Raw genomic sequence first — 12,760 nt, forward strand, 5'->3', positions numbered from 1 at the left:
ACTTAATGTCAGGACAAAACAAAGCATCCTGGACATAGCTCTGAGCTGACAATAATCTCTGTACACACAAAGACAGGCAAGTGAATATAATCTCTGGTCATCTCCTTTGACTGGAGAAATTTAAAGATCCTAGTGTTCTGAGAAGTCAATCTCTGCAAGCCTTACAGGTAGAATAAGACATAAGAAATTGGTCAAGAAAACCTATATTTAAAAAAACAAAGAACTCAACAAAGGGTGTTAAGAACTGTTGATTGATATTCAACACATCACATTATCACCATGGTAGATTTTCATTTCTAATTCATGTGTCTCTTTTTCTCCTCGACACATAGGGAAGGAAGGTGGAAAGGCTTATAATATAAAATTTGGTATTTTTAGTAGAGACGGGGTTTTGCCATGATGGCCAGGCTGGTCTGGAACTCCTGACCTCAGGCAATCCGCCCGCCTCGGCCTCCCAAAGTGCAGGGATTACAGGTGTGAGCCACTGCGCCCGGCCAATATAAAATAAAATTTGAAGGTCAACCCAAACATTTATTTATAAATTAAGGAAAACTTTTACCCACATTATACCAAATTAAGTAGCTGCTTAGTTCCCATTTTATTAAATGTTTCATGATTTATGGTCAGTTATTTGTCTCGATATTATCACTCACAAATAATATAAAGATGTCAAAATTGTTATATAAATCAAAATTGACTGTTGCTAGTTTCTTCTGTCTTATAAGGGGGTGTTTTCTACCAGTGAGGAATAAGTTCCTACGCTGCTTACTTCCACCTACAGGAGCAAGTGAAGATGAGAGAGGAAAGACTGAAATTGAAAACCTCTGCCAGTTCTTCCATGGGACTCCTGGATGGGGCCCAGATTAGGTGATTGTTTGATTGTCAAGAGAACATGAGTGACTTTGTGGACCAAGATGAGGATGCTGGAAAAACAGAGGAGCAGGGAGATGTGAAGAGAGTCTGAGGACCAGCAGCATGGTAGGAGACTGGAATCTGCAGAGAAATGTGACCAGTGAGAAATCCTCAGGGGATGCTTTGATCTAAGAGGTTATTAGAATGAATGTCCAACATTTAGTTCTAATCTGTTTGTATTTCTACAAATTTAAGAGCCTTCCCACCCCAACTCCATTGCTCAAAACTTCAGTCAAGTTTGCTTTTCACACAGCTTATGGTGGTCTGAGAAAAATCAGGACAAAGAGGTGAGTGTGAACCCAGGTTGGCATAAGCAAAGAGAAGAAAAGAATCACAGGCCATGAGATATGAATGAACATAGGTATCATGGAAGCCAGAACCATGAGCCACGAATGATCACAGGAATTTGAAACCCAGTAAATTCACAGAAATCTCGGGGAGAACAATGAAGCTTCCTTGCAAAAGACAGGATCTGGGACTTGAACCACTTTGATGTCAATCTCCAAAGAAGAATAACTTTAGCTGATATATAGGCCACAATGATAAAACGTAAGAATATTTCATTAGGCATATTGCAAATACTCTTTACCATGTGCAGTCTAGGGCAGCATTTTAAAAACTTTGCACAGGTTTTTGTATAATATAAAAGAGTTCCAGGTATTTAAATGGATATTTAATAAATAAAGCACAAATGTTTGTTCTCTATGGGTTTTGTTAAACATTTTACCACATGGACGATACCACTTCATCAATAACCTTTCTAAATAGGTTTAGAATTTCCACCTAATTCCCCTTTGTAATAGCAAATGAATCTCAGAGTGGCTGAAATGCCATTATAAAATACATTTGCATTGTCCAGAGATATAGAAGATTCTCTGAAAGAATGATCTGGAATTTATATAAGGAAACATCATAGAGAAGTTTTCAAATCCTTCAAAGTCTGGCCTGATCTTACCTTTACATGGTGGATCAGACGCTCAACCTCATTCACTTTGTAGGTCTCCAATCCTAATTCCTTGGCTAATCTCAAGATACGATTCTGGGTTGGTCCAACATAGGATCCTCCAAGGTCCACATATTTAACCTTTTGGTTCTGTTTTCCCCATAGGAAAAAATAAAAAAAAATTTGTAAAACATGTATAAAATAGCAAAAGACAGTCCTGAAATAAGCAAATCAACATTTCACAAGTTATAGATACAACTTAAGGTATATCTATGACAAACTAGATTTTGTTCTTAACTCTACTTCATTCACATGACTTAGTTATTAAATCAATCTTTAATTTAAAGCAAAATTGATTGAACGCTGAATAGGCAAGAGCTTCTAAACCTCATCATTTTCAATATACTATAACGTGGTTTGGTTTTTAGTGCTTTGAATTTGTGAGCTGTGAATTGTTGATGAATCTCTTTACTCAGTACTTCAGGTAAACGTTGAGGGGACCAACGCTAGAGAAAAAGCAAGAAAGAAAACGATCACTTCTTATGTGATTTGTTAATCCAGACATTTGAAAATAGCACTAGGGAATATTTGATCATAATTTGGACTTTGAAATTGCTTTTATGTTTTATAGTATATTTACATAGTTTTGAATTGGCTTCATTTCCAACGACTGAGGGGCAACCTTTGAACAATAAAATGAATAGAAACGTTTCCTATTTCTGAGTATGTCTAAGAAAAACCAGGTTCTTACTAGTTAGAAGCACTAGAAATGGTCCTTCTTTTCTGTTTTTGTTTATTTGCTTATTTTTTATCTAGCTTCCCACTCACTTACCCCTCAAAAATGCAATTTTCACAAGGCATCTTTGTTTTACTCACTAAAGTATTCCAAACACCTATAGCAGTTGTCCAATAAATTTTCTCAAATAAATGAGAGAAAGAGGTTTTTAAAAATTCAGCACCTAATTGTACTAAACCAGCTTCTTTATGTAAAAGGCACTCTTATATGCTGTATTTTTCAAGGAATATGAAGATTTCAAGAACTGGGGGAGATAAGATGTACATAGGCAAAAACCTGTACCGCAACATATAATAATTGTCCTTGTGTGGAACAGGTAAGTAGTATTAACACAGAAGAAAGGCAAGTAGCTTTCGATTGGAGTGGGAAGGGATAATATCCCAGAAGTATGTGAAGATTTTGCCATACAACGAAGGCAAAAAGAGATTTGAGGAACACAGAATGGCAAAAACAATGGCCAGTAGACAAGAAGGGCTAGACCAAGTTTGGAGGCCTGTGTGAAATCACAAATAACTAGGTTAGGGGGTATATGTCATGGTCAATAACAGATAAGGCTTTCAGGCTTATCTGAGCCTCTGGCTCTCAAGACTGGTAAGGTGCCCTCTTATGCCTCCTATGGCACCACTCCAAGGTGTCACTCACCCTCATTGTAGCACTTTCTTTGAAAAGCTATAATTAGGCAATTATAACAGTCAGTGTCCCCCTGGGAGACTGTAAAGTCTGTGGAGCAAGGCCATTCTGGGGGGATTACTGTGCCTGACCCATAGTAGGTACTCAGTAGACATTTGTTTTGAGGACAAATTCAATTACAAAGGAGATGACTCAAAGTAAAGAATGAGTACAGAGGGCTAGCAAGATGGTCAAAAAGGAACAGCTCCGGTCTGCAGCTCCCAGTGAGATCAATGCAGAAGGCAGGTGATTTCTGCATTTCCAACTGAGGTACCTGGCTCACCTCGTTGGGACTGGTTAGACAGTGGGTGCAGCCCATGGAGGGTGAGCCTAAGCAGGGTGGGGTGTTGCCTCACCTGGAAAGTGCAAGGGGTTGGGGAACTTCCTCCCCTAGCCAAAGGAAGCTGTGAGGGACTGTGTCATGAGGAACAGTGCACTAAGGCCCAGATACTATGCTTTTCTCATGGTCTTTACAACCCGCAGACCAGGAGATTCCCTCGGTCCTATGCCACCAGGGCCCTGGGTTTCAAACACAAGCCTCCACGGCCATTTTGGCAGACGCTGAGCCAGCTGCAGGAGTTTTTGTTTGTTTGTTTGTTTGTTTGTTTGTTTTTTCATATCCAAGTGGTGCCTGGAACACCAGTGGGACAGAACCGTTCACTCCCCTGGAAAGGGGGCTGAAGCCAGGGAACCAAGTGATCTAGCTCAGCAGATCCCACCCCTGCACATGTATCCCAGAACTTAAAGTATAATTTTACAAAAAAGAATGAGTACAAAGCACCAGATATATATCATTGATGAATCCTTCCAAAAGAAGAACTGTGAGTCAGAATTGTATATGTCTTATCTCTCTGGAAATGAAAACACTCTGTAGCATCTATGTCTATTATTCATATCTTGAATGTATGGAAGTAGGGCATTTCCTTGCAGAGAAACTTGCTTTGCTTGACTTTGTGTTTAAATAGAAAATCATTAATTTTAGGCAACAATGTCAGAATTGAAACAACTAACTAGCAATTAAAATAAGAGTATTTATAAATTGGTAAATAATTCTTTAAAAAATATAAAAATTAACTGAAGCAAAAACAAGAAGGAAAATTAGGCAGGTAAAAGTTTAGTTTACGTGAATAAATAAAAACATATCCATGTTCATGGATTGGGAGAACTAATAATGTAAAATGTCCATACTACCCAAAGCGATCCATAGATTCAGTGCAATCCCCATCAAAATGCCAATGTTATTTTTCACAGAAACAGAAAAAACAATCCTTAAATTCATATGGAATTATAGAAGACTACAAATAGCCAAAACAATCTTAAACAAAAAGAACAAAGGTGAAGGCATTATATTACCCAACTTCAAAATATATTATGAAGCAATGTTAATCAAAACAGTATGGTACTGGCATAAAAACAGACTCACCAACCAATAGAACAGGATAGAAAGCTCAAAAATAAACCCACGCATTTACAATCAATTGAGTTTTGATGAAGATTCCAAGAACACACAATGGGGAAAGGACAGTCTATTCAATAAATGGTACAGGAAAAACTGGCTATCCACATGCAGAAGAATAAAAATAGGCCCTTATCTTATATCATATACAAACACCATACACAAATAATCAACTCTAAATAGATTAAAGACTTAAACATAAGACCTGAAACTGCAAAATTACTTGAAGAAAACAAGTGGAAAGCTCCATGACACTAGTCAGGGAAATGATTTTTTGGATATGGCCCTGAAAGATCAGGAAAAAAAGCAAAAACAGACAAATGGAATTGCATCAAACCACAAAGCTCCCGCACAGCAAAAGAACAATTAATAAAATAAACTGACAACCCACAGAGTGTGAAAATATATTTGCAAGCCATACATCTGATAAGAGGTTGATATCCAAATTATATAAGAAACTCAAACAACTCAATAGCAAGAGACAAATAACCAGAATTTTTAAAAATGGGCAAAGAAACTGAACAGACACTTCTTAAAAGAAGGCATGCAAATGGCCAACAGGTTCATGGATAAAGTTCAGTACCACTAATCATTAGGGAAATACAAATTAAAACCAAAACGAGATATCACCTCACACCTGTTAAAATGGCTTTTATCAAAAAGATGAAAAATAACCAGTGTTGTCAAGGATGAAGAGAAAAGGAACCCTTGTACACTGTTGGTGGGAATGTAAATCAGTACAGTTATTACAGAAAACAGTATGGAGGTTCCTCAGAAAACTAAAAATAGAACTACCGTATAATTCAGCAATCCTATTTTTGGGAATATATCCAAAAGAATTGAAATCAATATGCCGAAGAGATATCTGCACACCCATGTTCATTGCAGCATTATCTACAGTAGCCATGATATGAAATCAACCTAAGTGTTGTCAGTGGATAAATGGATGAGGAAGACATGGTATATACACACAATGGAACACTATTCAGCCTTTAAAAAGAAAGAAATGTCATTTGGGACAACATGGATGAATTTGGAGGACATTATGCTAAGTAAAATAAGCCAGGCACAGCAAGACTTATAAGTGGAATCTAAAACACGTTGAATTCATAGAAGTAGAGAGCAAAATGAAGATTATCAGGGGCTGGGGGGTGAGAACTGGGGGAATGAGGAGCTGCTGGTCCAAGATACAAAATTTTAGCTAGACAGGAAGAATAAGTTTTGAAATCCATTGCACAGTAACTGTAGTAATAATAATGTATTGTATATTTCAAAATAACAAACAGTAAATTTCAAATGTATCACCACAAAAAATGTCAAGAAAGTGAGGCGCTGAATATGTTAATTAGCTTGATTTAATCACTCCACATTGTATACATATGGTGAAAACATCACATTGTACTCCATAAATGTAATACAAGTATGACTTGTCAATTAAAAATAAAATAAAATTTGAAAAGTAAATTTAAAAATGGGAGAAAATCTCTCCAAAAAAGTTTAGTTTGTATGATTGGAAAGATTGTGTTGGTGTAAAGGAAGCCTTGAAGTTAGGAGTGGAAAGTACAAATAATTATGTTATTTTTCTTCCTATTTCACACACATACACACACATACACACACACACACACAGAGAGAGAGAGAGAGAGAGAGGAACACACATATCTGCCCATTTCCCTCTTAATCCTAACTCTATGAAGCCAAATATCAAGAGATAAAAAGACAAAAAGGAACAGAAGAATTGAAAGGAAGGCAAACTGGGAGAGAGGCTGTAAAGAATGTTTCAGAGTTATTATCACCCTCTCAGAGTCAAATGAAATTGAAGATTTTTTGGGGAAAAACCAAAAATGAAGCCCCAAACTCAACTTCAGTCCCATATTTGTCCACCGAATTCTTAATGCCTTACCCTAAGAGTGTAAGTCCTGCCTCCCACACGGTCCCGGGCTTCCAGAACAACCACATTCAGTCCAGAGTCATGCAGAAGTTTGGCTGCTGCCATACCTGGGAGAAAAGACAGTAAGACATCAGGATCAAATATTTTACAAGGATGCCAGACAAGCTCCTCATGCTAACAGTCAATGAGAAAAGTCCGTGCTGGCTCAAGTACACAACCTATTGTTACATTCAACTTACAAGTGGATACGGTTTGTCAATAGAGGCCCAGAGTCTGATGTTTCTGGAAACAACAAAAGGGATTTCATTTTTTGGTAAATTTCTCAAATCTTAAACACATCCTCTGTCACTATATCAAAATGTCTATTTTAATGTCTAAATTGCATGTCTGATAATATAAATGAGAACACAAGGCCATGCTCAAGAGAAATATATGAGTCACAGACACAGGACCAAGTCCAGTCACTGACTTCATTCTCAGGGTAAATATGAAAAACCGGTAAACTGAGGGACAGTGGGCCTTCAAAGCATGTGCCAGGAACTGGGATTTACTATTAAAGTTGGACTTTTAGAAGTTGACGTAAAGTTTCAAAATCAAGGACATAAAATTCGACCCCTTGTGCATCTTGATTTCCTGATGTGATCCATCACTGTAGAATGAAATAATTCCATTCATGACTAATTTAACTATTAATTTAGTCAAAAATACTTAGTGAATGCCTATTACATTCTCACCACCACGAATTTAGCTCTTAAAAAAAACCCACAGCTTTACTGAGGTAAATGTACATGCAATAAACTTTACCCACTGTGATGGTTAATTTTAAGTGTCAACTTGACTGGATTGTGGGATATCTAGATGGCAGGCAAAGCATTGTTTTTGGGTGTCCCTGTGAGGGTGTTTCCAGAAGAAACTGGCATGGGAGTCGGCAGACTGGGAGAGGAAAACGGGCTCTCAATGTGGGTGGGCCCCATCCAATCTAATCAGCTGGGTCTCTGCTGGGACAAACAGGTGAAAGAAGAGGGGACTCTCTCTCTCTCTGCCCTCATTCTCCCTTCCGGAGCGGGATGCTTGTTCTCCTCCTGCCTTTGGACATCAGACTCCGGGTTTTGGACTCTGAGACTTGCACCAGTGACCTCTAGGGGGCTCTTGGGCTTTTGGACTCGGACTGGGAGTTGCACCATTAGCGTCCCTGGTTCTGAGGCTTCCAGACCAAGAAAGCTTCTCCCATGTTCCAGCTCGCAGTCAGCTATCATGGGGCTCCTCTACCTCTGTGATGGTGGGAGCCAATTTCCCCAGTAAATGTATTCTTCCATGTATCCTGTTGGTTCTGTCTTTCTGGAGAACCCTGACTGATACATCCATTAATGCAGAGTTCAATACGTTTTGACAAAGGACAGAGCATAGCGTGGAGTACATGTATAAAGTTTGGGGTACTAATCCATTCTGGATGTAGTTTTTGACCTCAAAGCTCTTAAAATACTGTATTTTTTACAAAGCACTCTTACAGAATTTAGCAAGTTTTCTCAGAGAACAGAAACCTGGTGCTCTTCCCATGACGAGTGGGCTGAATGTGCTCAGTTCCAATTACCTTACTCATTTGCTTTATGAGACCAAATATTAAGGCCATGCCAAGATGCTCTTGTGCCTTACAACATAAATAAAACTGCTTCTATCTTGCCTTTCAAAAATAATAGTTCTGTGCCTTTTAGACTCCACTACTGCAAAATTAAAAAGATTCCTATAAAATAGCTAATAGTCATATTATATTGGGTTCTGTTTTAATAAATTAATTCAATGAACTTCTACAACCCCATGAGATAAGTACTGTTGACATTCCCATTTTACGGCCAAGAAAATCCAAGTCCAAAGAGATGTCCAAGGTCGCATAAGGAGTAGGTGACAAAGTCAGTTTAACTGCAGCATCTGTATTCACAGCCATTATACAACATTGTCTTCCCCGGACCCCCATGGCCATCCTCTTCATTGATGGCATCTTCCAACTTTTGCTACAGGGAGAAACTACACTTCAAAAGATATTTCTCACTTTTTTGGATCAACTTGTTTTTAAGACACACCTGTATGTTGTGGTTTATAAGAATCCATATAACATAAAATATGAGCCCACATTAAAAACCATAATGAAAAGCCAATGCTTCAGTCACCGTCTATCAGTGATCTTAAAGGAGGAATTCTCATTTTTTAGAGAGGCTGATTTGACATTTCATTATTTGAGTTAATCCATCTTCCCATCCCTGTCACTGGGGGCAGAGCCAATGCTTCCAGTTGCTGATGGGGTAACAGTTCCAAAGCCCATGAACCCCGTGCAGTGTACACAAGCATTGCACAACCCTGATTTAGGAATACAGGGCACAGGATTTACAACCCCAATTTCCTAATTTTACCTCCATAAGGAAAAAAAAACCACTTCTATTTAAATTCAAAATTACAAACAATACAATGACATTTTTCTCATCAAGCATCAGTTCAACAAATGAAATAACATGCAGTCATAGCAACAGCTGTTATCACTGAATTGAGATAAACCGCTTGAGCATGCTGAGGCTTAAACAAAAGGGTTCAGAAGGAAATACAACGTCACTTGTATACACTAAGCATTTTGTATTCCACAAAAGGTACTGTCTTTTAGTAAATGTATTTACCCAATAATATCAGATGCTAAATATGAACAGTTATTAAAACAAATAAAGGGCTTATCAAATCATTGAACAGAGCTCTCTATGCTCATGTACCTTAAACAACTATAAATAGAAAATTACAAAAATATCTTTAAAAAAGGCAACACAAAAATGTGTTGCTGGAAATAACTTACAATTTAGCTCACTAATGTTCATAGGGGGTAGTCAAGAGGCTTTTTGGAAATCAACTGACAGAAATTGATCTGAAAAAAAAAATTGGTCCAAATATCAGTGGCTTAGGGAAGTCACTGCAATTTAGAAGGTTAGGGTACATAGGAAACTGAGTTGGAGACTGGTCAAGAGGTGATTAAGATTGTCTAGAAGAGGTAGCTCAAAAGCCTCCCTCAATGATGAATGATAAAAGGACTAATGATTTGATTGCTCAAGGACAATTAACTCTACAGAGCGTCCCTCACTTACAAGACAGTTATTTCCCAAGAGTTCTTTTCTATGTTGGTTGTTTGGAACTTTTAACACATTTTGCCATAGAAACAAAAATATGAGAGATGATATATCCTCTGGGAAGTATGGAAATTTTCAAGTGCAATATTATTGCAAAAAAAATGATACATTAGCAGAAATACATTTGCCCTAAAAACATTAGACAATGTAATCACCACTATTTAAACATTTATGCAATAATCTCCTCATAAAATGCAAGTAACAATTTGTTTGTTAAAAATGAAAATACCGGCCAGGCACGGTGACTCAAGCCTGTAATCAGCACTTTGGGAGGCCGAGGCAGGCAGATCACCTGTGGTCAGGAGTTTAAGACCAGCCTGGCCAACATGGGGAAACCCCGTCTCTACTAAAAATACGAAAATTACCCAGGTGTGGTGGCAGGCGCCTGTAATCCCAACTACTCGGTAGACTGAGGAAGGGAGAATTACTTGAATCTGGGAGGCGGAGGTTGCAGTGAGCTGAGACCATGCCATTGCACTCCAGCCTGGGTGACAGAGCGAGACTCTGTCTCAAAAAAAAAAAATAAATAAATAAAATACCCACAGTAATAACAGCCACCATCATAATGCATGAAGTACTTTGGTCTGTGTGAAGCGCTTTACACAAAAAGCTCAACTGATCCTTACCACAATGCTGAGGAATATTATTATCCTCATTTTAAAAAGAAAAAAATGGCAGCTTAGAGACATTCAGTGACTTAACTGTAGGTTACACAATTAGTAAGTGGCAGAGTCAGAGTTCAACCCGAAACCTGAACTCTTAACCACTACCCTTGGACAAAAAAGAAAAAATTAAAAACACAGTAACTCTACATATACGCTGATTGATATACAGTGTCTTAAAACATTCTGCTGACTAAATATAAGAATCTTAAATACCAGCTTTTCTCACAGATATTTAACCTTTGCAAACAATTTAGGAGCAAGCTTATCATCACTTCATCTTTTTAAAAACCTAATGACACTTGTAACATGCAGTATCAATTATAGTCTCACAAACAAATGGTAATTTGGCACTTTCAGAAGCAGTCCCTACGTCCCCATGACAGGCCCTTGGATGAATAATCATAGCACAGCACACACAAATAATGGTAGACTAATATTTAATATTATGAAATTATACAAATATTGCATCTCTCTTCTGAGAAGTTTACTTGGAGAAGTTTTCGTAAAAGTGACGACAATCTCAATTACAAGTAGACACCCAAATTATTTTAAATACTTAGAAATCAGTGATGTGCAACATGATTAGCATTCTGCACTTTTAGTTTTTTGCCAAGGAAAATGGCCCAAGTTAGATGCTGTAGGAGACTGGGAAATACACAGTGGCGGTAACACACAAGTGCCCTTTTTACAGTGTCTTAAGGGCAGTTAGAGGAGCCAGAATGCAAAGGGAAGGATAAAATCAAAATCGCCACCTGCCTCATGCTTGGCTTTGTCAATCTGTTTCACACTCTTCATATCAAACTTTGATATTTAACAAAACTTTTTTAAAAAATTAAAATGCAAAGTTAATAGTCTTGAAAACACTACATAAGAACTCTTTCACAGTTTAAAGTTATGAAAAGAGAGAGACGGAATCACGTGAACCAAAAGTGACAATGAAATTCACTATACTTCAAAGAATCCCTATTGTAATCCTGGTAAACTATATAGGCATTCCCTTGGGATTTTTTTTTCCTGTTGTTGTTGTCGTGTTTGTTTGTTTGTTTTTGTTTTGTTGAGACGAAGTCTCACTCTGTCACCCAGGCTGGAGTGCAGTGGCACAATCTCAGCTCACTGCAACCTCTGCCTCCTGAGTTCAAGTGATTCTCCTGCCTCAGCCTCCCCAAGTAGCTGGGATTACATGCAAGCACCACCACGCCCTGCTAATTTTTGTACTTTTTTGTACAAAAAAAGATGAGATGGAGTTTTGTAGAGATGGAGTTTCACCATGTTGGCCAGCCTGGTCTCGAACACCTGACCTCAGGTGATCTGCCTGCCTCGGCCTCTCAAAGTGCTGGGATTATAAAAACCAAGAATATGCAAACATCCCTCATCACCTCTATCACTCTGACAAAGCAATGGTTTTATGAGAAAATTTTAAAAACCACCAAGTCACCTTCTGATCACATAACTGGAATTCTTTGATTTCTCTGAAGAGAATGCTTTCTAGTTATTTGACACAAACACACACAAAAAGGTCTGAGGTAAGGAGATAAATATCTCCAATTTGACATCAAATTCATAAAAGTGGTTTTTGTAGGTAGAATTTAGATGTTAATTGTTGAACTTTTCAACACAGAGTAGCAAGGAAACCCTGAACAGTAAAGCCATCACTGAAAACAGCTAATGTTTTGAGCATTGACTGTGTGCCAGCCGCTATTCTAAGTGTTTTAAGAAATTATTTATCCTCCCAATAACTATGAGGCAGGCAGATATAGAAAATGAAGCATAGAGAGGCCAAGTAATGTGCACAAGGGTCACACAGCTAGCAAGTAGCAGAGCCAGTATTCAAATTCAGGCAACCTGACTCCAGATAACAAGCACGACTTCACAGTGAAACACTGCAAATCTTCTCTTTAACGTCACAGATCATACAAGCATCAGGGCCACTGCTAGCGCATTCACTCATGCCTTTGTGTAAATTGCAAGAAGGCACACACTCGTGGCTAGTAAATTTCCAAAACATGTCCTTCCTTCAGGCGAATGCGGCTCACAAGGTGCATGCAAATGGCTTGGCTGGCAGAGTGGGGGGCTGCATTACACCCCCCTTCCACTTCATCAGCCAAATGCCCTTGGGCAGGGCACCACCTGAACAGCTTATGCTGTGGCCTTGAAGCTCATAAAACTTTTATTTCCTGAACAATAAGAATTTAATTGTCTATTTTTGTCTCCTCAATTCTAGAACATGGTTGGCACTTACATGTTTGTAGAATGAATTTATTTAAAAC

General features: G+C 38.2%; 1 protein-coding gene across 3 annotated transcripts in view; it reads right to left on the reverse strand.

The window, feature by feature from the left end:
* Positions 1–12,760, reverse strand: part of MAOB (monoamine oxidase B) — a 124,844-nt gene that overhangs the window by 71,856 nt on the left and 40,228 nt on the right. For all 3 annotated transcript variants that reach the window (XM_005593344.5, XM_045383826.3, XM_045383827.3), the window contains 2 exons: positions 6,680–6,774; positions 1,868–2,005 (listed from right to left, as the gene is read on the reverse strand). In XM_005593344.5, coding sequence (XP_005593401.3) covers positions 1,868–2,005; positions 6,680–6,774 — 233 coding nt within the window. The remainder of the gene's footprint in view (positions 1–1,867; positions 2,006–6,679; positions 6,775–12,760) is intronic.

The sequence above is a fragment of the Macaca fascicularis genome, chromosome X (assembly GCF_037993035.2).
Source record: "Macaca fascicularis isolate 582-1 chromosome X, T2T-MFA8v1.1".
Taxonomy (NCBI): domain Eukaryota; kingdom Metazoa; phylum Chordata; class Mammalia; order Primates; family Cercopithecidae; genus Macaca; species Macaca fascicularis.